Source organism: Phyllostomus hastatus, unplaced genomic scaffold (genome assembly GCF_019186645.2).
Source record: "Phyllostomus hastatus isolate PE091 unplaced genomic scaffold, TTU_PhHast_1.1 phas_scaffold_93, whole genome shotgun sequence".
In the NCBI taxonomy this organism is placed as follows: domain Eukaryota; kingdom Metazoa; phylum Chordata; class Mammalia; order Chiroptera; family Phyllostomidae; genus Phyllostomus; species Phyllostomus hastatus.
In genome coordinates this window covers 22,924,290-22,951,725 of record NW_025334042.1, presented here as the reverse complement: position 1 = coordinate 22,951,725, position 27,436 = coordinate 22,924,290, and the positions used below count along the sequence as shown (strand labels likewise).

Below are 27,436 nucleotides of genomic sequence, written 5' to 3'. Positions count from 1 at the left end.
GAGTGGGCCCCTGCACAGCTGATTTACCAAGGTGAGCAGAGGTTGGGGTCAGTGGTCACAGCCAATCTTTGCAGATGACTGGCCTGGGTAAATCCCTCCCATTGATCTGCCAATATCAATTAAGGCTTAACTACAAAAGGAGAGTATACACAGTCCACAGAGTGGGTACTCCTTCACCCACTGGACCCGATGGGTTAATAGGATTAGCTGTACCACTGGACTTTATAGGACATTTACTATATTAGGCTATTCTACCCAGCCAGGGAGTCATAACAGCTCTACATAATACATAAAAACAAACATAGGGAGGTGGTCAAAGTCAGGACACACAGAAACCTGGCCCAAATGAAAGAACACATCAAAACTCCAGAAAAAGAACTAAACAAAATGGAGACAAGTAGTCTACTAGCAGCCAGGTTCAAAACACTGGTTATAAGAATGCTCAATGAACACAGAAGGGTACGTGAAATTAGAACTTCAACAGTATAAAACAGGGCATGGGAACCATAAAAAAAGCCCCAGGCAGAAATGAGGGATACACTAACTGAAGGAAAGAACAATTTATAGGGTATCAAGAGTAGAGTGCATAAAGTTGAGAACCAAATCAGTGATTTAGAATATAAGGAGGCAAAAAATACCCAATTTAAACAACATGAAGAAAAAAATCCAAAAACAAATGAGGATAGTGTGAGGAGTCTCTGGGACAACTTCCAGCATACCAACATTTACATCATGGGAGTGCCCAAAGGAGAGGAGAGAGAACAAGAAACTAGAAACCTATTTGAAAAAAATAATGACAGAAAACTTCCCTAACTTGGTGAAGGAAATAGACATACAAGTCCAGGACTCACAGAGAGTCTCAAACAAGATGAACCCAAAGAGGCCCACACCAAGACACATCAAAATGAAAACGCCAAAGGTAAAAGACAAAGAGAGAATCTTAAAAGCAGCAAGAGAAAACACCATTAGTTACCTACAAGGGAGCTCCCATAAGACTGTCAGCTGATTTCTCAAAAGAAACTTTGCAGGCTAGAAGAGACTGGCAAGAAATATTCAAGGTGATGAAAGGAAGGGACCTACAGTCCAGATTAATCTACCCAGTAAGCTGTCATTTAGAGTCAAAAGACAGATAAAAAAAAGCCTCTCAGACAATGAAAAACTAAAGGAGATTATCATCACCAAACTAGTGTTATATGAAATGTTAAAGGGTATCCTTTAAGACGATGAAAATATGAGCAATAAAATGGCAATACACACATATGTATCAACAATTGAATTAAAAACAAAATAAATGAACAAGCAGAACAGAGACAGAATCACAGATACAGAGAATGTTTTGACAGTTGCCAGATGGGAGGGGTGTCAGGGTGATGGGAGAAAAAGGTAAAGGGATTAAGAAGTAGAAATTGGGAGTTCTGGCCAATGGAGGCATAGGTAGTTACAGTTTGCCTCCTCACACAACCAAAAGAAGGACAACAACAAATTTAAAAACAATAGATAACCAGAACTGCCAGAAAATTGAACTGTATGGACGTCTGACAACCAAGGAGTTAAAGAAGAAACATTCAACCAGACTTATAGAAGGAGTAGAGATGGGCATCCGGGGTCAAGCCAACTGATGGCTGGGGGAATGGGCAAAGCAGTAGCTGGCAGAATGGGAGAGGCAGAGGCTGGTGGAGTGGGCAGTCCCACATTTGTGTGCAGATAAACTGGGAGGAACAGCTGGAAAGGTAGATAAACTGCCCAATCCAGAATTCTAGCATGGGAAATAGTCTCAAAACCTCTGACTGAAAAAGAAACTGAGGGGGGGTTGTTGAGGTGGTGGGAGAAACTCCCAGCCTCACAGGACAGTTTGTTGCAGAGACCCACAGGGTCCTAGAACATACACAAAACCACCCACACAGGAATCAGCACTAGAATGGCCCAATTTGTGTGTGGGAAACAGAGGAAGTGATTGAAAAGTGGCTGGAGAGTTAAGCAAATGACATTGTTCCCTCGTGGACCCCTTCCCTACATATAGCATCACAGCCAAGCATCCTGGGTTATCCCATTCTGGGGAATACCTAAGACTCTGCCACTTACTAGGGAAAAGGCTCACTGACACACAAAAAAATATGGCCCAAAAGAAAGAACAGATCAAAGCTCCAGAAAAAATACTACTAAGCAATGAAGAGATAGCCAACCCATCAGATGCATAGTTCAAAACACTGGTAATCAGGATGCTCACAGAAACAGTAGAGTATGGTTACAAGACAGAGGAAAAAGTGGAGGCTATGAAAAGTGAAATAAAGGAAAATGTACAGGGAATCAACCGTAAAGGGAAGGAAAGTGGGACTCATCAATTTTCTAGACCAGAAGGAAAAAAATAAACGTTCAACTGGAACTGAATGAAGAAATAAGAATGCCAAAAAAAAAAAAAAATGAGGAGAGGCTGAGGAATCTCCAGTACAAATTTAAATGTTCCAACATCCAAATCAAATTCACCTCTCAGGAGAAAAGGAAGAGCAAGAAATTGAAATCTTATTTGAAAGAATTATGAAAGAAAATTTCCTCAATCTGGCAAAAGAAATAGACTTACAAGAAGTTCAGAAAACTCAGAGACTCCCAAAGAAGTTAGACACAAGGAAGCATACACCAAGGCACATTATAATTACATTACCGAGGATTAAAGAGAAGGAGAGAATCATAAAAGCAGGAAGAGAAAAGGAGACAGAAAGAAAGGAGTTTCCATAAAACTATCAGCTGATTTCTCTAAAGAAACCTTGCAGGAAGCAGGAGCTAGAAAGAAGTATTTAAAGTAATGAAAGGCAACCACCTACATCCAAGATTACTCTGTCCAGCAAAGCTATTTAGAATGGAAGGGCAGATAAAGTGCTTCCCAGATAAGATCAAGTTAAACGAGTTCATCCCAAACAAGCCTTTATTATAGGAACTGTTAAAGGGAGTTATTTAGGAAAACAAGATCACAACTGTGAACAGTAAAATGACAACAAACTCACAACCATCAACAATTGAACCTAAAAAAATAAAAACAAAAATGAACTAAGTGAACAACTAGAACAGGAACAGAATCACAGAAATGGAGATCACATGGAAGGTTATCATGGGAAGGGGGAGGAGGAGAATGGAGGAAAAGCTACAGGGAATAAAAAACATAAAGTATAGGTACAAAATAGACAGGGGGAGGTTAAGAATAGTATGGGAAATGAAAAAGCCAAACAACTTCTATGTATGACCTGTGGACATGAACTAAGGTGGGGAAATGATGGTGGGAGAGGGCTGCAGGGTGGAGGGGAATAAAAGGGAGGAGAAAAATGGGACAACTGTAATAGCATAACTCAATAAAATATATTTCTTAAAAAGAAGTACAAGTTGGTTGTTACAGAATAATCATGGGGATGCAAAGTCCAGCATAAGGGATATAGTAGTGAAAGAATATATATGCATGGTCCATGGATATGGACAGCTGTGTGGGAATTCCCTGAAGTAGTGAGGGGATCTGCTTAGAGGGGGGCAAGGGGAAAAACTGGGACAACTGCAATAGAATAAACAATAAATATAATTTAAGTTAAATAATAATAATACCTGTAAAAAAGTAAGTTAAAGAATAATAAAGTAAAGCCATGTAAATCATAAAGTCCTCAATAAGGGTTGACAACCTAAGGAATGAATGATGGGTCTGTCTGCAGAGTCTTTTCTCTTAGATGACCTTGGAAAATGGGAGAAGTTTAGAAAGCCCCTTTTCTAACCTGTAACGCTTCAGAGTAAAGCACCTGTCTAATAGCTTTTGCATCCTCGGTGTCTAGAATAGTCCTGTCACCGAGAATAGACAAGACAGCATCATGAAAATCCCAGAACCAGGGGTGAGGCTGACTGCAGCCCAGGACCTCAGAGACAGAAAGGACCACATTAGAAAGGTAAGAGGAGCTACCACCCTTTGACCACAGCACCCCTCCACCAAGCCAACACAGCACCACACCAAGAGGGTGCCCCCTGGGACTACAGTTTCTCCTGTGGGAAAAGGAGGCCCACAGGGGACATCTAGCTCACCCAGGGTGAGGCACCCATCCTGGGAGGCCCACTCAGGTCTCACCTCACAGGGATAACTGGGGGAATTTGCCAGGCTTGGCCACTTGGGATCAGATACAAACAGAGAGGAGGAACAAGGTGAAAAACATGTACGTACTCACATATTGTGAGACATTTAAAACACTGAAACTCCTAAGTGTTGTTGAGAGTATGAAACAGTAAGAATCCTATGCCTCTAGTGCTGGGGATGTTCACTGATGCAACTACATGGGCCTGAGACTGCCACCCCACAAGTGGGTCGAGTCATCACAGCTTTATCAATCTGGCATGGGCAAAACTACTTGGTCACATAAAAGTATCTTCTCTGCTGACTGGCTCCTTTGATCCTCACAATTTGCAACACTGGTGCTCATATTCCCCAGCTCATGTGGATGGAGGAAAAGAATTTAGAAGCAAACTGTGGGATCCTGGATAGCTTCCCTGTGATTTCCTAAATGAAGCATCCAGCTCCTTACAGGCCCACAGGAAACTGCTACCCAGCCTGCCACCTTTCAAAGTCCCTACACATCCACCTAAGTGTCAAGGCCCTTGCTTTGCTCCAACACTTTTGAACACTTTTCCTGAGGAGACTGCCTGATGGTTCTCACACATCCCAACTCTTCTAGTTAATTAGAGTTTGGCATTTCGTGGTGACTTCAGGGAATTTGAAAAATGGACTCATCTGTCTCCTGAGCCACCATATTCAGTTGGCCAATTTACTGACTGCCTTCCTGCTGGATTATATGTGGAAACTGCCTGCTCCACTGATACTTTAGCCTGGTATTTAGACCCACACAGGCAACTAAAAGTACAGAGGCCCATGTGATTTCATCTGGATCATATGAGAAGTTTCACTGATGCCTCTTGTAAGAATGAGTGTTCTCCCTCCGTGCTTAGTTAGTTAGATAGACATAACTAATGGGGTAAGTTATTTAAGGCTCCTTCATTAGAGACCGTCTGTTTTCCTGCCATCATTGAAACTTCCAACTAAGGAAAATGAAAATTGTCTGCTGGTTCAATACATGAGCTGTAGAAGTATTGGTTCTTGTGTACAAAAAGAGCACTGGACTATGGATGAGTCCTTGCTGCATGGAAAGACCAGAGCAAAAAGATGTCTTCTGTGCCTGAAATGTCAGGAGCTGGGTAACGTACTTCATGATTTCTGTAACGGTCTTCATCCAGGCCACTGCCACCATACCCAGAGACTTAAAGGCTGTGTTGATGACACCCTTCTCACAGGGGCCTTTGCATCATTCTTCCCTTCTGCTGGAGCTCAGCTCTGGACTCTGAGCACCAGATGTATCAGTGCTTTAAGAGGTTTTTCTCCAAGGGTTTTGTCATCAGTTACTCTTACTAGCTACTCAATCATGTCTCTCTATGCTTCCAAAGTATTGTTAAAACTTGGTTTTGTTGAGTTCTTGCATTGTTGCTACAAATTGCATTAATCAGAAATTTCAGGTTTAAGAGAAGCTGAACCAAGCAGGTTCCTACCTATGGGAAAACATATCAGAGTAGACCTGCAGCTCCTGGGGGCCTAGAATCCCCCACCTCTTCCAAAAGTCTAATCACATCTGCTAAAGACAGTTCAATTTTTTGTTCTTATTTACCTCCCTATCAGTTCTAGAGACCAATATTGTAGGTGGTGAAAGAAGAAAAAGGGAAGGACAGAAGAGTTTCCGGGGGAGGTACTAAGGTATATGAAGTGTAACTTTCATGCACACTGACTATTTCTCCCCATTCCAGGAGTGCCCTCCCCTCCAAGGTAACAGGGGCAAAGGACTTCTGCCTTCCAGCATTAGTCCTGTCATTCCTCCTACCTCATTATTCATCCTCCAGACATGTCTTCAAATTAAACACTTTCTGTGTCAATATAGTGAGCAGGTAAAATGTTACACATAGAACAGTCCTCAGCTACCTATATCTTTGAAAATAATAGGATAAGATCATTGGACATAAAAGATTTTTTAATTTATACATAAAACAATATATTATGTCCCCCAGACCTGATTGAATTTTAAACTGAGACACAAATTATTTTTAATGTGAATTCACAATAGTGAAATTCCAGCCATAAATAATCTGATTTTTTTTCTTAAAATAAATTAAATATTCTTCTTAAAGTGTCTCCAAAAATCAACATTCTGTTCCACTTCTCTTTAAGATAGAATCTGAAAAAAGAATGTAGACAACATAATTAGTGGCCACCTGAGAAGTGCTCAAGCAGAACTCTCCCTGGAAAACAGGCAAAGTAAGCATCATATTAACAGGAAAGTGCTGGGTTCCAGTTTTGGACCTACCACTCTTCTCTCTGTCAACAAAGAAGCCTGTCCCTCTCCCCCTTTCCTGAATTTCAAAAACAGTCATGAAGACATGGTGTCAACAGGGTCCACTGTTCTCTCTTGAAAGGCTACTGAGCAGAAGTTGGAATTTGTGTTTATCTTTCACTATGCCATTAAAATAAGCCTGTCCCTATTTTGTGACCAAAGGATCTGTGTTGGGGACTAGGGTAAGAAAGTCTGGAACCCTACAACATGTGCTTCTACCTACCTTGCTGATGGGCGGCATGGCTGGATATACACTGTATGTATATGTGGAAGAATCAAAGCCATTATCAGCTCAAAGATAGGCAGGAAATTGAAAATGCTTAGAAATTTTTCTATTGGATTGAATGGATTTAATATGCTAATGGTGAAGACAGAGAGAATGTTTATTTCAACAGGATTCTATAAACACACAGATGAGAAAAACACAAATATCCACTTTTCCATTTGATTGTCTTCTTTACCACAGAGTCTTAATTAACTTGGACCACCACCCTAGACCACACAGTACCCACTGTTCACAACTGAGAGGTAACTTGGATCTGATACCTGAGAAGGGCCTGAAATATGGGAAGATGCCTAAATGCTGTATAGCATGAGTGAGGAAAGCCAGGAAGAGCAAGGACTAATTCATGGGCTGCCCCAGCAGAAAGAGAACTTGAGTCCTATGCACAACACCAACACCAGACCACTTCATGCCAGGTGAAAGCCAAAGGATTCCCAAATAAGTCAGAGTGTTGGTGTGCAAGTTGGGGTTATTGTAAGAAGTTACCACTGCAGGCAGGCAGGTTCTTGAAGGGGCGGAGTTTGAGTGTATGACAATGGGTCAGATTTCAACCTTGGTATAAAGAAAGGCTAAAAAGGGAATTCAGCTTTGAATATTGGGAACATTTTATTTGGAATATAAGTCAAATATGTACATTCATAAAGTAGTTCATGACAGGACTATGCCAGGCTGTCCATCTAGTTTAAGCACAACACCTTACACTGTCCAATCTAAAAATATCTATTAATTATTGAATGAATGAATGATTGATTGAGGGGAGGAATAAAGGAAAGAAGAAAGGAGGTAGGTATAGGTGAATAGATGGATGGTGAATAGATAAGAACTGCTGAAGTAAATAAATGAACAATCAGATGGATAATTAAAGGACATAAGGATGAAAGTATGAATAGATAGAGGATTGAATGTTGTGGTTTTTAGTAACCTCCCTGTACAGACAGAAATGAGCTAGTATATGTGATATGCTCCCTGTGAATCAGGGTCTGTAGGCACTGTTGTTTATCATGTAAGTCTTTTTGTAATCCTTTACAACTCGAAGATGGGCTCCACAATCATTTGCATTTATTTTTCCTTCCAGTCTCCTTGCTTAGTTTGATTTTGAAGCTGGAATTCAAGCTGGGGAAATTTCTCAAGAAGAGGCCCAACTTATCCTGCCCATTCCTTCTAGATTTAGCAAATTTGGATTAAGGACTCATCACATGCCTCATACTGCAATGTGTGTTCAGTCTTCAAAATAATGTAGAGCATAATTTCTATCTTCAAGGAACATGCTGTTTCACTGAAAAAGAAAAGAGAAACACCTATTACTAAAGACCAAAACAAAAGGGATATTCAATGGAAGGCACACACAAACACACACACACACACACACACACACACACACAGAAACTGGGATCATGCATTGTTGGAGTGGACACACAGTGAAGAGAAGCTGATGTGCTTAAGAAATGGAAGGCAGGTATCCAAGGTGATAAAAAAAAATCACAGATATTGTGGTTATGTATGGATGTGAGGCACCTCTACTCATTAACCCATCGGTACTGCCAACATTGTTTGCTTCAGTTTCCTCACTGTAAAAATTAAGATAATGCAGCCCTCTTGTTTTTGTTGTGATAAGCAACAATACCTAGAACATAAATGGCACCAAAGAAATGCATGATTCCATGTTTATGGATTTCCAGAAAAACAAAGGTATGAAAAAAAATCAGAATAGTGGTTTGATCTGATGGGGAGATGACTGAAAAGGAACACACAGGGATCTTTCTGGCATGAGGAAAATGCTGTGTGCCCTTGCTGGTGTGGGTGAGTGTATTAGCATCAGCCTGTAAACCTGAAGGTCGCCAGTTTGATTCCTAGTCAGGGCACATCCCTGGGTTGTGGGCCAGGTGCCCGATTACGGGCGAGAGGCAACTGGTCGATGTATCTCTCCCTCTCTTTCTCCCTCCCTTCCCATGTCTCCAAAAATAAATAGATAAAACTTTAAAAAGGTAAAAAGAAAGAAAATGCTCTGTGTCTTCATCAGGATAATAGTTACAGTCATGCGTACATTTTTCAAATTTTTAATTTTCAAAAATGTTTACATGTACAATTTTTTCATTTAAATGAATGTGCATGCATTAAATTTTTATTAGTATATATCCACATTGTTGCATGTATAAATAGTTTATCTATTCCTTGCTAAAAAGAATTCTTTCCTGAAAATAAACCACCACTTCTTTTATCCATTGTTTAATCTAATGTCCTTGATACTCATGTGGAGTTTTTTTCCCACCCAGTTTATGTCCGTTAGGGTAAAATGGTGCTGAGAATATTTTTGTACAAGTCTTTTTGTCAACATATTCACTCATTCAAAGAGCAAAATTGCTGGGTCACAGAGTAGGTTTATGTGTAGCTTTGTGAGAAACCACCCAACTTTCCCAAGTAATTATGTTACCTTACATTCTACAAGAAATGTTCCAGGTGCTCCACACTTTCTGCCAGCATTTGGCAATGTCAGCCATTCTGGTGAGTGTATAGTGGCTCCTTATCATGATCTGAGTCTGCATTTCCCTGATGACTATGTTGGGCAACTTTTTACAGGCCTCCTGCTCATTCAGATGTTTTCCTTTCTGAGAGTCTTTTCTCATCTTGGGCCCATTGTTTGTATTGGATATTTGACTTTTTAATTATTGGAATATTTAGCATAATTGGCATATTTATTATTTATCATAGGTATATGTTACATAGATGTGTACTATTTTTGATATTTTTCCCAGCTCCAGCTTGCCTATTCTCTCTTAATGGTTTCTTTTGATGGACAATTCAGTTTTGTTTTGCCTGTGTTATCTTTTAATTTAATTTTTTATTTTAAAAAATAGGTTTAGCATTTTTCTTCCTATATCAACGTTCCAGCACACACACACACAAAGTTTCAAAGTTGATTTTAAGATGAGCATTTCAAATGTATGAAAGATAATAATGACAAAAATAGCACACATAGTTCGTAGTTTAGTAGTAAGAAACTATTACAGAGTTTTGACTTGAAAATGAAAGACTGAAACTAAGAAGAATAAGAAGCATTAGAACGTATTCTGCAGAAAGTTAGCTCTTGACCACAATGTTGCAGAACAAAATCAAAGGCTCAGTTTAAGGAGATACAAAGTTATTCAAGGGTTAAATCTGAAAAAAAAATTTTAATTTCCATAGAGCTGTTTGTAAAAGAAGAGCAACAAATGGAAAGAGCACAGTGAGTTGAGACTTGTGGGCCAGGATATAGACAAAGGGAAAGCCATACTTCAGGGGACACCATGAGAGCTATTAAACAACTGTGGCAATACTGAGAGGTTGAAGGCGAAAAGTGTGCATGCACAGAATGGGTGGAAACTCTGGGTTGCTAGAGGAGACAGTTAATGCTACTTCTTTCTGTTTTCTTCCAAAGGGTTATCATCCTTCAGTGTTCTTGAGGAACCACAGCACCATAACTGGGTTCCTCCTCCTTGGGCTGCCTACTGATCATCCCAGCCAGGCCCTACTCTTTATGCTTTTCCTGGTAATTTACCTCCTGACTCTGTCAGGGAACCTATTGCTGATCCTGGTGATCAGGGCCAGCTCTCACCCTCACACCCCCATGTACTTCTTCTTGAGTCAGCTCTCCTTCCTGGATGTCTGTTACTCTTCAGTCATAGTGCCCAAGATGTTAGAGAACCTCCTGTCTGAGAAGAAAACCATCTCCATAGAGGACTGTTTGACAAAGGCCTTCTTCGTGTTTGACTCTGGGGGAACAGAGATCTGCCTCCTTGCAGTGATGGCCTATGACCGCTATGCTGCCATCTGCCACCCTCTACACTATGGTCAGATGATGAGTGATGAGCTGTGTGTGGGGCTGGTGGTGGGATCCTGGGGCCTGGCCTTTCTGGATGCTCTCATCAATACCATCCTAGCTTGGAAGTTAGACTTCTGTCAGACTCGAGTCATCTCCAACTTCCTTTGTGAGATACCTTCTCTGTTCCCCCTCTCCTGTTCCAACAGCTCCAATAACTTTGCTGTCCTTCTCTGCTGTGTCTTCCTGTATGCCTTTGGGACCTTCCTCCTGGTTTTCTACTCTTATGCCCGCATTGTCTCCACCATCCTGAGCATCAGCTCCACCTCAGGCAGAAGCAAGGCCTTCTCCACCTGCTCCTCCCACATCACTGCAGTGACCATACTTTATGGTTCAGGCATCCTTCGCCATCTTATGCCCACCTCAGGTTCCCCATGGGAGTTGGTTTTCTCCATGCAGTACAGTGTGCTCACTCCCCTACTGAATCCCCTTGTCTATACCTTCAAGAACAAAGAAGTGAAAGCAGGTCTGAAAACCATGTTGCAAAAAAGTTTAAATCTTTTTTAGAGTTTACAAAGTTCTCTGCTAGGTAGCAGAGAACAGGTAGGGGGTGACTGAGAAACAGCATAATTACAGCAAGATACCTAAGTAATAGACACAAAGGAAACACTTTGTTCCCTCATAATGTCAAACATAACAAGCTATCTTGTAAAGCCTCCTTTCTTGGAAATGCACACAGAAATGCAGAAAATCAGTTGCTTGCTTTGGTTTGTGTTTCATCTTTCTCAGTGGCAGAAAAATATATATCAGACAACTATTTCAATCCAAATGATTAGGCTGCAGACATAGAGGTTTATTTTTCCTTTTGTTTGTGAAATGTTACCAAAATCCCCAGCATTGGGAAAACTGTTCATGTCCTGAATGCTCACCTGGATTCCTGTGGGTATGAACTTAGAATTAAAGCCTTGCTTCAAAGTCAAAAACCAAGGTCTCTGAAGGAAGAAAGACATAGGCTTAAGAATCATGGAGGAGTGAGTGGAAGGTGGGTTTAAGATGAGCTCTGACTGAAAAGGGTCTTAGGGGCAAGGCAGATGCAGCTTAAGTGTCTGAGAGAGGAAGTCAGCTTCCTCTGGTCCAGAACTGGTCCAGGCTGACAGACAGCTTCCACAAGCCCTGTGAAGCATAATCTGCTATGTGACAAGTGGAGCCAATGCCACTCCTTCTAGGGTGGTATACAAGTCCTGCTTCTTTCCCCCTTCTAGGTTTTACTGGTGGCAAGGAAGAAGTCTGGTAAAACTTGTTCTGGGGAAAGTGATGAAGTTTAGAACAGAAATGCATGGAGTGAAGAGGATCCTAGGTAGGGGTTTCCTGACTGACAAAAGTATGGTCATAGAGAAGAAGACCAATCAGAAGAACTGTATAAAGCCACCTACCAAAGCATCATGTACATCTACATGAATCTGCTGCTAAATCATCTTAGAAACCCAAATGTAAAGCCATAAACACACTGTTATTTATTCTGAATGTCTTAAGTGAAGGTGCATTTAATTCTAAGTTGTTAGACCTGGCTGGTGTAGCTCAATGGATTGAGCAGGGGCTGAGAACCAAAGGGTTGCCAGTTTGATTCCCAGTCAGGGCATATGCCTAGGTTGTGGGCCAGGTCCCCAGTACTGGGCACTTGAGAGACAACCACACACTGATATTTCTCTCCCTCTCTTTCTCCTTCTCTTCCCCTCTCTCTAAAAATGAATAAATAGAAATCTTTAAAAAAAGTATCGGGTTATTGTAATCAGGGGGTCCCAGGGAAGCAAAAAAGAATGAAGCTAGACCAACCCTAGTCTGAAGCTGATGATTCTACAGGGGCTGCTGGGCTGCTGGGGGCATCAGAGCCAGGACCATTTAGGAGAGGAACTGCAGATGATGCCAGACTGCTGAAGAAGGGCTGTGCTGCTCCTGCCAGAATCAGAATATGCCTGCAGTGGTGTCTGCCCATCCTCATCTTCCTCTTCCTCAATCCTCTGTTCTTCTTCCTCTTTTCCTCCTCCTTTTCCTCCTCCTCCTTCTCCTTCCTACTCATCTTCTTCTACTCCTTCTTCTTTTTCTTTATTATGAGTATTTTCTTAAACAGGCCACTGTCTCCAAATGGTTAACTGTAACCTGAAGACAATTAGCAAGAGACTCAGGGTAATGTCTTGCTCAAGCCTCCAGCCAAAACATTGTAAAGTCAGGAATACAAGGATGAATATAAAGCTGGTAAATGTGACACTCCTGGACAAGAAAAGAACATTAGCAAGGAGACACCTTGAGAGGACAGGAATTGAGAACCTGAGTCTGCACCTACCCCACAGAGCTACAGCTGAGGTATTCACTGTCCCAATGAAAGCACATGAATGCAGGCAAAGGGAATGTGTACTTTCTGTACCTCTACTCAAAGGCAAACTAGTGCAATTTGGGGCTCTAAGAGGCCTGTGGATTTGTTCTCCAAACTCTGGAAACTTTGGAAATTACCAGGCAGCCTTCAGAAAGAGACTGCTAAGGTCCCCTGTTCCTTTTCTGTACCCTCTCACTTGGGGTGTTCATGTTCCCACCAGGGCACTGCCCTCTGCAGGCCCTGCCCTGGCTCTCTCAGTGATCCAGCACATTCACCTAAGGTTTTGGTCTTCATTTTTTACCTTTTCTTTTCTTTTTGTAAGGAAATTTGGCTAAAGCAATTTTGTCTTATAATCACCTCTACTAACAAAACATTTACAAAATATCTATTGTTATCTAATATCAGAATTTCATACAAGATAGACCTCTTTCAGCTCCTTCCAATATTGTGCCCTCCTTTGGGTCTCTTTCCTACTTGGGAAAGTTCAAAAGTTTTCAGCCAACATGCCTTTTCCATGTAATGGTATTTTAAAAGGAGTATTTACCAAATATTTAACTCTTAGTATCTAATTCATTAAAGTTACATAATTGCTTTTAGATATTTTCTCATATTTGCAATTTTTGCAATAGATAGATTTATGAAGCAAGTAATCAGTTACTTGTTATTTTCCACATTACAAACCAAAAGACTGAAAATATTTTATGGATTCTGCTAAGCAGTTTTAATTATTTTTTTATTTTACTTTTCAGTATGTTGAAATCATAAGTATTATTGATTTGTGTAAAATATTAATATTTTTCTTTAAATTTTTTAATTGGAATTTATCAAAATACAGAAATATGGTTGTACTACACAGTAAAAACCACTATTAATATTTAGGTATACCTCTGCCTAATTTTTCTATGCCCAATGTCTTTAGGGTGCATTCTTATACATACCTGGGACTATAATTTGTAAGAATTTTGTCTGTCATTTTTCTCATCATAAAACTTCTGAATTTTCAATAATATTGTAGTCTGTGTCACATTTTCTCAAGAACAAAAAGCCATAGTTTATATAACAATTCCTCTATAAATATTTGCAGTGTTTCCCCATGTCACTCAATCAGTTACCTAGCAGTTATTTTAAAGAGTTCTCCCCTCTTCTTCCCTCCCTCTTTCTGTCTCTTTTCTTTCTTTTTTTCTTTTTGTGGTAAGTTCTCACGGAACAGAACCAACCTTGCTGAGGGAAGGCTGAAAAGCATAGGCTTGGGTGACAAAAAGAAAGGGCAGCAAGAGCAAGGGTGGCCACAGTATCAGTCCTTTGTCTTGGGGACTCATGTAGTTGGCAGAAATGGGGTGAGGGAGTTACATATTGACTGGTGGGCAAAGGTGGTGTCAGCTCCCCCTGGGGAACATGACTACCCACTCCTCACCTCTGATAACCCTGCATGTGATCTCTATTTCTGTGATTCTGTTCCTGTTCTAGTTGTTTGCTTAGTTTATTTTTGCTTTTGTTTTTGTTTTTGTTGCTTTAGGTTCAGTTGTTGATAGTTGTGAGTCTGTTGTCATTTTACTGTTCACAGTTTTGATCTTCCTCTTTTTCTTAGGTAAGACTCTTTAACATTTCATATACTATGGGCTTGGTGATAATGAACTCCTTTAACTTGACCTTATCTGAGAAGCACTTAATCTGCCCTTCCATTCTAAATAGATTTGCTGGATAGAGTACTCTTGCATGTAGGACATTCTTTTTCATGACATTAAATACTTCTTTCCAGCCCCTGCTTGCCTGTAAGGTGTCTTTAGAGAAATCAGCTGACAGTCTGATGGGAACTCCTTTGTATGTTTCTGTCTCCTTCTCTCTTGCTGCTTTTAAGATTCTCTCCTTCTCTTTAATCTTGGGTAATGTAATTATAATGTGCCCTGGTGTGTGCTTCCTTGGGTCCAACTTCTTTGGGACTCTCTGAGTCTTCTGAACTTCCTACAAGTCTATTTTCTTTGCCAGATTGGGGAAGTTCTCCTTCATTATTCTTTCAAATAAGTTTCCATTTCTTGCTCTTCTTCTCTCCTTCTGGAACCGCGTGATTCACATGTTGGAAAGTTTAAGATTGTCCTGGAGATTCCTCAGCCTCTCCTCATTTTTTTGAATTCTTATTTCTTCATTCTGTCCCAGTTGAATGTTTACTTCTTTCTTCTGCTCCAAACCCTTGATGAGTCCCAGTTTCCTTCCCTTCACTGTTGGTTCCTTGTATATTTTCCGTTAGTTCACTTTTCATAGCTTTCACTTTTCCTCTATTTTGCAACCATACTCACCCACTTCTGTGAGCATCTTGATTACCTGTGTTTTGAAATGTGCATCTGATAGATTGGCTATCTCTTCATTGCTTAGTTGTATTTTTCCTGGACTTTTGATGTGTTCTTTCATTTGACTCATATTTTTTGTCTTGGCATGCCTGTTACAGAGTAAGGGGCAGAGGCTTAGGTATTGGCGAGGGTGGGGTAACCCTCTTTGCTGCATTATGACACTGTCTATGGGAGAGGTGTCCAAAGGGAACAATGACACTTGCTCGGATCTCACCTTACTTTCTGTCACTTCCCTAGCTTCCCACAAATTGTACACTTTCAGGTGCTGATTCCCAAGTGTGTAGGTTTGTGTTCGTTCTAGGACCCTGTGGGCCTCTCTAAGAGACTCTACTGTGAGACTGGGAGTTTCTCCTGCCCTCACAAATGCCACAGGATTTACAGCCACAGGTTTTCAGTTTAGTTTCCCATGCTGAACCCTGGGTTTTCTGGTCTGTCTCACTCCCCAGTTGTTCCTCCCAGCTTATCTGTGCACAAATGAGGAACCACTGCACTTCCAACCCCCATCACTCCCCCATGGTGGGCTGCATTGCTGGGCATCCTCTGCACCTGGCTGCCAGTCTCTGCCCCTCCTACCAGTCTGGATGAATGTTTCTTTAACCCCTTGGTTGTCAGAATCCATGCAGTTTGATTTTCTGGCAGTTCTGGTTGTTTTTTTGTTTTTAAATTGGTTGTTATGTTTCTTTTGGTTGTGTGAGGAAACAAAGCATTTCTACCTCCACCTCCACCTCAGCCAGAACTCCTCTCACTGTTCATTGTTTGCTTATGTTCTCTGTAATACCCATGGCTGAAAATAATGACTTCTAGTTAGCAGTTCTACAAGCATTGGCTCTAATGCAAGGATGTGGGAGTTCTTTGGAAGATCCTGCTGATCCTTCTCACTGCACAGTTCCCTGACCTAGAACACTTGGCTCCTGTTGACTCTCCTCTATCCTACCCCTTCTGCAGTACCAGCAGCACTGCATAGGCTCTTGCTACAGAGGAATCCTTCCCCAACAGCCACATTGGATGTGACAACTGTGAGAGTCTAAAGCCACCTCTCTACCAACATAAACAATGTCTCTCCCCTGGAAAATTCATGTATTCTTCTCATGAAAAGCAGTGGATTAGCAGGTTGCTGAATTCCCACCTGCCTTCTCTGCCCTGTCAGCTCTTCCAGTTCTTCTCGCCCTGGCTCAGACAGGCACAGAGGAAAAGTCAGCAAGTCTACTACTGAAGTAGAAGCCCAACAGGGAAATGAGAGCTGTTGTTTTTGCTTGCATGCACCCCCTGTTTTTGTGGGGGTTTTTTCGTGGCATCCCATTCATTTGGATTCTACAAAAGGAAAGCAATATTTCCTTCTCCATCAAAAGAGAACTAAATGAGTTCTCACCACTGTACACAAAGTCCCAACTAAACCAGTGAAAGTAACACCCTTTGCCCTTTGTTACAATCTCAAACTTTTTATGTATTCAAAGAAAGAGGGAATTGGTGATAACTATAGGAAACATAACAGATTCTACTGTCTTTCAAAAGGGTGTGTGATGCCATTATTGGTAGGTATTATCAAGTGTAGAGTACTTATGTTGTGGGAATATAAATTGGTTCAGCCACTATGGAAAGCAATATGGAGGTTCCTCAAAAACTTAAAAATAAAAGTATCCTATGACCCAACTATCCCACTTCTGGGTTTATACCCGAAGGAAATAGATACAGGGTATGGGAAAGATATATGGACTCCCATGTTTATTGCAGCATTATGCACAACCACCAAGATATGGAAATAACCGAACTGCCCATCAACAGAAGAATGGGTAAAGCAGATGTGCTACACAATTAATAATAGGGTATGCAATGGAATATTATTTATCCAGGAGAAAGAAGGGCATCCTGCCACTCACAACATGATGAAAAATGACTATGTTATGCTAAGTGAGATAAGTCAGCAAAAGACAAGTAATTTATGGTATCACTATTTATATGTAGAATCTAAAAAAGGCAAATGCATGAAAACAGAGAGTAATTGGTGGTTACCAGCAGATGGGGTGTGGGGAAACAGGACAGGTGTTGTTTAAGGGTGAAATCTTGCAACGAGGAGTAAATAAGTCCAAGAGCTCTAATGCACAGTTCACTGAACACACACTACAAATTCTATTAAAGTTATAAAACTTACTAAGAGACTAGAACTTCACTATTCTAACTGTGGATTGAAAAGGGGCCCACAAATAAACCTGACAAGCTCAGAGAAGGCCTGCATGGTGGTCCTTAGCAACTCAGAGAACAAAAGTAATCACATTGCATAGTCTGAACACAAAACTTTCTAACTAAAAGCAGGTCACAGCAGGTAGTCACATTCCAGGCCTACAGCTTCCTTACCAAAGGTCAGTCTTTGCCTCTAGTGAGCCTGTCTATTGTCTTTTTGCATCTAAAACAACACACTTCTGGACTGTCAGAGAGTATTCTCTTCTCTAGACCCCTCAGGGCACCAGCACAGGCACCAGAGCAGGAGACCACAGAGCCCCTCATTGTTATCTTGTTCCCACAAACCAGCTCTAGTGCTGTGAATGTGAATTATTAACCATTCTTTCCCCACCAATGTGAAAGTGTGTGGCTCTCCATTTTGCTTCTTATTCACTCTGCCTTGCTTTCTCCTGCCTCCTGAACCTACCTCTTTACATCACCTCTCTTCATTCTAATGTATAAAATAAGCTGCAAAACTCCCATTCCCTGGAGCATCTCTCTCAATTCACTGCCATTTTGCTTCCTGGCAATTGTCATCAGTTTGGCTCAATAAACTCAAAAAATTCTCTATTGTTTTTTATGTTTCTTACATGGACATAACCACTACAAAATGCCAATTATGTAACGTGTTGCAGGTACTGATTATCGCTACAATGGCAATCATATTGCAATATATAAATCTTGGATCTGCACAGTTGTAGTCTATGAAAGAGAACAAATCAACAGCAAAACCTTTGGAATGCTCAAAGTGGTACTCCAGTTGTGTTTAATGGTATGACTCCCTGCCTCTTGATGTTGCAGGTAGATTCTTTGGGGACTTACATGGATAATTGAATGACAATGTGATATCCAGAAAACACATATCACTTACACACACTTTCTACTTCTGTATACGTTTAAACTTCGTCTACAATGAAAAGTTCTCACAACAATTAAAATTTTGTTTTAAAGTTTTTAATCTGTTTGGATTTTATTTGAATGTCAATAAAGGAAAGAATTAATTATGGATGACATGATATATTTTTATTTTTTCTTTTATCATTGAAATATCTTTAATAACTTTTTCATTTTAAAAATATCTTCAATATATTTTTTATTTTTGTTGTTTATCATTATCATATCTTTATAACCACAAATATAAATTTAAACATAAGAAAATGGGAAGGAAGAGAAGAACACAGGTAGGGAGGAAGAGAAAAGGGGTGGGAGGCAGGCTCTGAGACAGGGAGGGAATTCTAACCTTCACGCCTAGGAAACCTTGGAACTCTGTACTTTTACCTTTAGAAATTATTGGCCACCCTGGGGCTCTTCTTATATGATGCAACCCACTGAAATAAGACTGATACAGCAGGGAAGAGGTGGCCCTGGAGAACCCACTCAGATTCAGAGCAGGCCCTCTGCCTAAGGGCTTCTCCAGGGAACTCTCTCACTCTCTAGGTCTAGCTGGGATCAAGTCCCTCCAGTCATTGTTACTTGGGCAGCAGAGTCAAAAAGGCTTCCCTTTGGACAGAAAGACTACAGGGATATTTCCCTGCTCACAATTCCATCTCTGTGTCTCCTAAAGAAAGGACAAGGTCAGGGAAGCCACAGCCATAGCCACATCTGTGGCTTTTGCTCCAGTGCTGGAACAGATACCATTCAGGATACCATTCCACTGACAGCATCTCTTGTTGGCCTAGGGAGCCCAGGTGAAGAGAAATCGCCTTCTTATTAAAACCGATCTTTGCCAAAAACTGTCCGCTCTGGGAACCTGTGAATATACGGCCATGAATAGAAACTAGGTCCTCATTTACCATCCAGAAGGGAGGGCTGACCACTCTGCCTTCCTCTGACCTACACTAAACCCTATAACTGTCCGTTTTACCAGGTATTCTTTAATCTTTTATTTTTTTATTTTTTGGCTTTTACCCTCCCTGCAATGTGGAGAAGATGGTCCAAGTTTGACTTGGTTTTATATGAATCTCCTGGTACCAGCTCAGGGAATAAGCAGTCTTTGAGGACTGTCATGTCAAGGCTTCAGATTACAGGGCAAATACTGGACATTACAGATTCACAGCAACCCTGGGATGGGAAGGCCCTGCAGTGGCTGGGTGGGCACAGCCCTTACTTCTACTTTGAGGACTTCTTCCTGCCCACCTTCATGAAACCAGCGAGCACCCTTGTGTGCCACTCTGCTTGGGTTGGCACAGAAGAGGAGAACTTTTCTACTTAGTACAACAAATGGCCAAGGAAGATCATTCCGCAATCTTTAGGATTTCTAAGTTGAAATGGACTTTAGAAATTGTATAGTTTTCCCAGACCATTTTCTCTTGATGAATTTGTTCTGTTGCTGCTGTTGTTGTTGTTGTTGTTGTTTTAACTCACAAACTTACAGCAGCAGAGAAAGGTCTTGTGCCATCACCAGGTGTCACAATACCCCTGTCAATCATTCAAATAATCATCATGGTCTGGCAGCCAGATGGTCAGCCTGAACATTTACTACTACTCACTCACCATGCCAGTCAGCCCCCCTGTGGTTTGATCTCACTTCCTTCTGGGAGCAGAGAAGCTGGAGAACAGCACTTCTCAGTGCTCTGCCATCTGTTACCAACCCCTGTCCTTTCCTTCTCCTGTCTGGATAATCTCTGCTCTCTTCTCTTTCCTTCCTAGGTCTGATTATCTGCACTCTTCCTTCCACCTCTCCACCTTGGCCAATAAGTTCCTGCCTTAAGCTGGGAAGGGCTGATGAGGTCTCACATGGCAAGATTGCTTTTGCTGCATGATCTGTCCTGGGTTGGCCATGAAGCTTTACTCACAATGCCTCATCACCAGGCATGTTCTGACACTGGACCCTTTTGAGCATTCTTTACCATTTGTGTCCCTCTAAAGGAAAACTTGACTGCTCCATGGAAATTGGCAACATAACCACAGTCACTGCATTTGTTCTCCTAGGACTATCCAACAACCCTCAGATCCAGGCAATACTCTTTGTACTCTTCCTGGTGATCTACCTCCTGATCCTCACAGAGAACCTGCTGATGCTGCTGGTAATCAGAGCTGATTCCCATCTCCACACCCCCATGTACTTCTTCCTGAGCCACCTGTCCTTTCTGGATGCTTTCTATTCCTCAGTCATTGTGCCTAAACTGCTAGAGAACCTTCTTTCCAAGTCGAAGACTATAGCCCTTCTTGAGTGTTTCACCCAGATTTCTTTGGTCATATTTTCTGGAGCCACTGAAGCTTGTCTCCTTTCAGTCATGGCCTATGACCGGTTCCAGGCTGTGTGCCACTCACTGTTGTACATGGTGTCTATGAACAGGAAAGTGTGTATTGGCCTGGTGGGAGCATCCTGGGCCATGGGAATGGGGACTGGGCTAGTAAACACCCTTCTCCTAGCTCAACAGTACTTCTGTGGTTCCAACCTCATCAACAGTTTTGTCTGTGAGCTTCCTCCAGTGCTCCAGTTGACCTGCTCTGACTCCTACATTAGCAATGTTGCCATCCTGACAACCACAGTCGTCCTGGGCTTTAGCACCCTTGTCCTATTGTTGGGTTCCTACACCCACATCATCATGACAGCTCTGAGCATCAACTCTACCTCGGGTCGAAGCAAGATCTTCTCCACTTGCTCTTCTCATGTTCTTGTGGTCATCATTTTTTATGGTTCAGGAATGTTCAGGTATGTTATACTATACCTCCTAAAACTAACATAGGATATTCCTTACCCTAAGTGGCCTTGATCTGTAGAACACAATGTTGCAAAATAGCAGGATAACACTTAGGATGAAATTCAGAAGGCTAGGTTCTAGTATTGGCTCTGCTGTAGGCAAACTGTGAATTATAAAAAGTCTATTTTCTTTTTCAGACCTCAGTGGGCTACTCTAAAAAATGAGTTTATACAAGAAGTAAAAATGTTCCTACTTTCATTAACCTTTGATTTGGGAGTTCTCATAAAAGAAATCAAGAAACCTTGCTTAAAGTTTAGTAGATTTTTATTCAGTGCGAGACAAAAAAAATTAAACATATCCTTGAAATAGATGCCATCTTTCCTGTGGGAAGATTATGTCTCCAAAGCCTATTTATGCTATAACTATCTATTAGGCACCTGCAAGACACCAGCTGCTTTACCTGGTCAATCTTAGTATGTATCTTAGTTGTAATTAGCATGTATCATGCTACAAGAGAAATATTAATGCCACTTTCAGGTAAGGACCCTGAGTTTGAGGAAAAACAGGTAATTTCTTGAAGGTCCCAGAACAAGATAGTAATGGAGCCATAATTTAAAACAAGTGTCATTGACTTCAAACCTCATGCTCTTCTCTACCATGCCTCTCTCAAACATAAACAGCTACAGCTGATGAGTCCTTGCTTACTAGGAGACACAATGATTATGGTCTGTGCTCTCTGAAGTAAAATGGAGGTGGAGTTGCACAAATTGTTCCATATTTTTGTCACATGCTTGTGACTTGGAGCAAAACCAGGGGTGGAAAAGGATGGTAAAGAATGGTCTAGGAGAGCTCATCTGAGCCTGTGAACAAATGTCCTCATCTCTGTGTCTCAATTTCCTCATATGCCCTTGGGGACACTAAGCTTTCTCCTACCTACCTCACAGAAATATTGGGAGAAATAAATTAGGTGATGAAAAAGGACAATAAAACATACGTCTTTTTCAACCAAGCACACCAGAACCCACAAAGAACATTTCAATTATGATGGTACCATTGTTAAAAAAAAAAAATGTAATGTTTCTTTGGGAAATACTGTCAGTGGTATTTAACATGATGCATCCAAAATTTTTGCCTTATTATTTTTTATTGTTTTTATTGTTGTTCAAGTACAGTTGTCTGCATTTTCCCACAATCTTATTATTTTGGACTCATAGATTGTGCTTAACACATTTTTATACTTCACATTATTTACCATGCATGGCTTCTTTTCTAAGCCTGAGAAATATGCACCGAAAAATAAATGTTTGTTCCACTAAGCATTATAAAAGTAATGTGCTATGATTCTGAGTGTAGGTCCCAGAGTTGGGAATGTTGGGAACAATGCCTGTTTTATTGGAGTAAGCATGCAGTTTTGCAAGGAACAATGATCGCAGGTTGAGAAAACGTAGTTGTATACATAAGGAAAAGAAGATAAAAATTCCTTATATTATTCATAGCTACTACAGAAAGATGTTTTGAAGAGTATGAAGTATTAGGGAAATGCATGGAATTATTATTAGTTCTGCTCGAATCTGTAGCACTTAATATGCCACAGAACTAACTTTCCCCCAGGGCAGCTCCTGTAATGTTCTGCATAATATCATTCAGGTTTGGAGGCATTCCAAGACAGAAATGCCTGACTTCTCACTGACCATACAGTCATTTATACATGCTGCTACCAGTGATAGTCAGCTCAGCCCTGAGGACCGTCTCTGAAGATTCTCTAGGATAGGATGGGCAGCAGCTACCAACAGTATTGAGCTCAGCTTATCCTTTTGTGCAATTGCCTTCCAGGTATATGACTCCACCATCTGGCTCAGTCCTGGAGCAAGTGCTCTCCCTGCAGTACAGTGTGGTGACACCTCTGTTAAACCCCCTCATCTACAGTCTGAAGAATCAAGAGGTGAAGGCAGCTCTGAAAAGGGTGCTGACCAGGAAGTCCAGGCTGACCTTCTAACCCAGCCTCCACTGTCTCACCAGGAGAAAATGTAACAGGAAAGAAGAGGTGAGAAGAGCTATCACCATACAGCTATCTCAGCACTCACACTTTCCAAAACAGAAGCCTTAGTTCTTCTGACCCCAGTCAAGTGAGATGGGGAAGCTTCCATAGACCAGATGACATCCATCTACCAGGGGCCCAGTCACCACACAGGAAATTCATTACAGCCTCACTAGCCATTTCTACAACAATTGCTCATTTCTTGTCCTTTCTGCCTTTCCTCTGTCTGCCTCTCCCTCACTCTTTTACTTTGGTGTATGTACAAAGTGTAATCCAACCTATCTGACCACTAGCAAATATTCCACTGCATTCTGGGAGAGCCCCATCTTGGTACTGTGAGACCCAATTTCTTCTTTTTTCCCTTCCCAAAATATTCCTGGGAAGATTTACAGCTCCTTGATAACTTAGAGAGAAATAAAATAAGTGTGTCTTCTCATGTCTTTGTTCTTGACGAGTAACATAAAGTAAAGCCTAGCAAGTTCCTCTTAAAGGAGCTTGCATGGACTAACCTGGATTCACTCCCTCTGAGCTCCAGCACAGGAGCAGGATATTAGAAGGCACCAAAGGCATACAGGGAGAAACTGAAGTGTCCAGCATCATGGCAAGAGCTGTGGAGCAGCTTTCTCCCAGCAGACATGCTGGCAGAGGCCACTCTTCCTTTTCTGAAAACTCCCATGCTGCCCTTCTCTTACCCACAGAGCCACAAAGCAGGCAGGCAGGTGCCCTATCTGAGATTCCATCAGCCTGGTTCACACTGTTTCACTTACCCTGGTGTATTCCTGAGACTCTGCCCAACCCAACTTTCAGGGTCACCCAAGCTGTTTCCATACAAGCCTGGCTTTGTTTGGCTCATGCTTCAGATTTTCCTAAATTCTCTCAAGTAAACAGTATCTGGCCTCAGCATGCCCTATGCTTATTGCTAAGTGGCCAGAGGCCCAGGATTAACAGCAGCCTGCCTTGGCTCACATCTTGGACTCACTTGGACATCTCCAAACCCAGCACAAGTAGCAGCCAACTGCAGATCACTTTGTAGCTTATGCCAGGTAGTCCCAGTCAGAACACAGGTGGTGGCTGACCTTTGCCTGCGCCTCTCAGGAGACCCCAGAGCCTGCATAGCCAGTGGACAGCTACAGACCACAGTGGAGCACCACCACAGAACCACCTCCATAAGCAACACACTCAAGGAACAAACTCAGTGGGCACAGAAGGGGAAGACTCAGCTCCCTGCTAAAGTAAGTCCTGCTCTGTGGAGTGGATCCCTGCACAGCTGATTCTCCAAGGTGGTCAGAGGTTGGTGTCAGTGGTCATAACTAATCTTTGCAGCTGACTGGCCTGGGTAAATCCCTCCCATTGATCTGCCAATATCAATTAAGTATTAACTACAAGAGGAAGGTATACTCAGGGTACACAGTGGGTATTCCTTGACTCACTGGACCCTATGCGGTAATATGGTAGGCTGTACCACTGGACCCTATAGGACATTTACTACATTAGGCTATTCTACCAAGCCAAGGAGTTATCGCAGCTCTACATAATACATAGAAACAAACACAGGGAGGGTGGTTTCCACACAGGGAGTGAAACTACACAGGGAGGTAGCCAAAAGCAGGAGGCACAGAAACCTGGCCCAAATGAAAGAACACATCAAAACTCCAGAAAAAGAACTAAACAAAATGGAGAAAACTAATCTACTAGAGGCAAGGTTCAAAACACTGATCATAAGGATGCTCAATGAACATAGGGGAACAGTAGGTGAAATTAGTACTTCAACAGCATAAAACAGGGCATGGAAACCATAAAAAAAGCACCAGGCAGAAATGAAGGATACACTAACTGAAAGAACAATTTATAGGGTATCAAGAGTAGAGTACATAAAGTTGAGAACCAAATCAGTGATTTAGAATGTAAGGAGGCAAAAAATACTCAATTAGAACAACATGAAGAAAAAAATCCAAAAAAAAAAAAAAGAATGAGGATAGTGAAAGGAGCCTCTGGGACAACTTCAAGCATACCAACATTTACATCATGAGAGTTCCCAAAGGAGAAGAAAGAGAGCAAGAAACTAGAAACCTATTTGAAAAGAAAATGACAGAAAACTTCCCTAACTTGCTGAAGGAAATAGACATACAAGTCCATGACTCACAGAGAGACTGCAACAAGATGAACCCAAAGAGGTCCTCACCAAATCACATCATAATGAAAACACCAAAGGGAGAATCTTAAAAGCAGCAAGAGAAAACACCATTAGTTATCTTCAAGGGAGCACCCATAAGATTGTCAGCTGATTTCTCAAAAGAAACTTTGCAGTCTTGAAGGGACTGGCAAGAAATATTCAAGGTGTTGAAAGGCAAGGATCTACAGCCAAGACTAATCTACCCAGCAAGCTGTCATTTAGAGTCAAAGGACAGATAAAAAATCTTCCCAGACAAGAAAAAACTAAAGGATATTATCATCACCAAACCAGAATTATATGAAATGTTAAAGGGTCTCCTCTAAGAAAATAAAAATATGAGCAATAAAATGGCAATACATACATATGTATCAACAATTGAATTAAAAACAAAATAAATGAACAAGCAGAACAGAGACAGAATCACAGATACAGAGAATGTTCTGATAGTTGCCAGATGGGAGGGGCGTCAGTGTGATGGGAAAAAATGTAAAGGGATTAAGAAGTAGAAGTTGGGAGTTCTGGCCAATGGAGGCATAGGTACTTACAGTTTGCCTCCTCACACAACCAAAAGAAGGACAACAACAAATTTAAAAACAATAGATAACCAGAACTGCCAGAAAATATCAAACTGTATGGAAGTCTGACAACTGAGGAGTTAAAGAAGAAATATTCATCCAGACCTATAGGAGGGGTGGAGATGGGCATCCAGGGTGGAGAGGACTGGTGGCAAGGCAGCAGCTGGCAGACTAGGCAAGGCAGTGGCTAATGGAGTGGGTGGTTCCACATTTCCATGCAGATAAACTGGGAGGTACAAGTGGGGAGCGGGACAAACCACACCACCCAGGATTGCAGCATGGGAAATAAAGTCTCAAAACCTCTGACTAAAATATCTTTGGGGGGTTGAGGTGGCAGGAGAAACTCCCAGCCTCACAGGAAAGTTTGTTGCAGAGAACCACAGGATCCTATAATATACACAAAACCACCCACCCTGGAATGAGCACTGGAAGAGCCCAGTGTGTTTGTGGGTAGTGGAGGAAGTGATTGAAAGCCGGTGGGGAGCTGAGCAAGTGGCATTGTTGCCTCTCGGACCCCTCCCCCACATACAACGGCAGAGCCAAGCAACCTGGGTGTCCCGCCCTGGCGAATACTTAAAGCTCTGTCCCTTACTATGTAACAGGCATGCCAAGACAAAAAATAAATAAATAAATAAATATATATATATATATATATATATATATATATATATATCCCAAAAGAAAAGAATAGATCGAAGCCCCAGAAAAAATACAACTAAGCAATGACGAGATAGCCAACTTTTCAGATGCACAGTTCAAAACACTGGTAATTAGGATGCTCACAGAAATGGTTGAGTATGGTCTCAAAATAGAGGAAAAAGTGAAGTCTATAAAAAGTGAAATAAAGGAAAATGTACAGAAAACCAACAGTAAAGGGAAGGAAACCAGACTCAAATCAATGGTTTGGACCAGAAGGAAGAAATAAACATTCAACTGGAACAGAATGAAGAAACTAGAATTCAAAAAAATGAGGAGAGGCTGAGGAACCCCAGGACAACTCTAAATATTCCAAAATCCAAATCATAAGGGTGCCAGAAGGAGAAAAGGAAGAGCAAGAAATTGAAACTTATTTGAAAGAATAATGAAAGAGAACTTCCCCAATCTGGCAAAGGAAATAGATTTCCACGAAGTCCAGGAAGCTCAGAGAGTCCCAAAAAAACTGGACCCAAAGAGGAACACATCAAGGCACATTATAATTACATTATCCAAGATTAAAGAGAGGGAGTAAATCTTAAAAGCAGCAAGAGAACAGGAGGCAGTTACCTACAAAGGAGTTCCCATCAGACAATCAGCTGATTTCTCAAAAGAAACCTTGCAGGCAAGCAGGGGCTGGAAAGAAGTACTGTATTTGAAGTCATGAAAAACAAGGACCTATATCCAAGATTACTCTATCCAGCAAAGCTACCATTTAGAATGGAAGGGCAGATAAAGTGCTTCCCAGATAAGGTCAAGTTAAAGGAGTTCATCATCACCAGCCCCTTACATGAAATGTTAAAGGGACTTATCTAAGAAAAAGAAGATAAAAACTATGAACAGTAAAATGACAAATTCACAACTATCAACAACCAAACCTACAAAAAGAAAAACATAAACAAAAAT

The 27,436-nt window shown here is 41.3% G+C and overlaps 2 protein-coding genes across 2 annotated transcripts; both read left to right on the top strand.

The window, feature by feature from the left end:
• Positions 1 to 10,024: 10,024 nt before the first annotated feature.
• LOC123812620 (olfactory receptor 8S1-like) lies at positions 10,025 to 11,038 on the top strand. The gene has a single exon (XM_045829396.1). It carries the CDS (start codon positions 10,025 to 10,027, stop codon positions 11,036 to 11,038), a length of 1,014 nt encoding a protein of 337 aa, XP_045685352.1.
• A 9,251-nt stretch (positions 11,039 to 20,289) lies between these two features.
• On the top strand, positions 20,290 to 23,047 carry LOC123812619 (olfactory receptor 8S1-like). Its single transcript, XM_045829395.1, has 2 exons — positions 20,290 to 21,062; positions 22,885 to 23,047. The coding sequence occupies exons 1-2, from the start codon at positions 20,290 to 20,292 to the stop codon at positions 23,045 to 23,047; spliced, it is 936 nt and encodes a 311-aa protein (XP_045685351.1).
• The last annotated feature ends 4,389 nt before the right edge of the window (positions 23,048 to 27,436 follow it).

Coding starts and splice junctions, on each gene's coding strand:
- LOC123812620 (XM_045829396.1), top strand. CDS start 10,025: ATGGGTGGAAACTCTGGGTTGCTAGAGGAGACAGTTAATGCTACTTCT.
- LOC123812619 (XM_045829395.1), top strand. CDS start 20,290: ATGGAAATTGGCAACATAACCACAGTCACTGCATTTGTTCTCCTAGGA. Junction 21,063..22,884: donor TATGGTTCAGGAATGTTCAG/GTATGTTATACT, acceptor ATTGCCTTCCAG/GTATATGACTCCACCATCTG.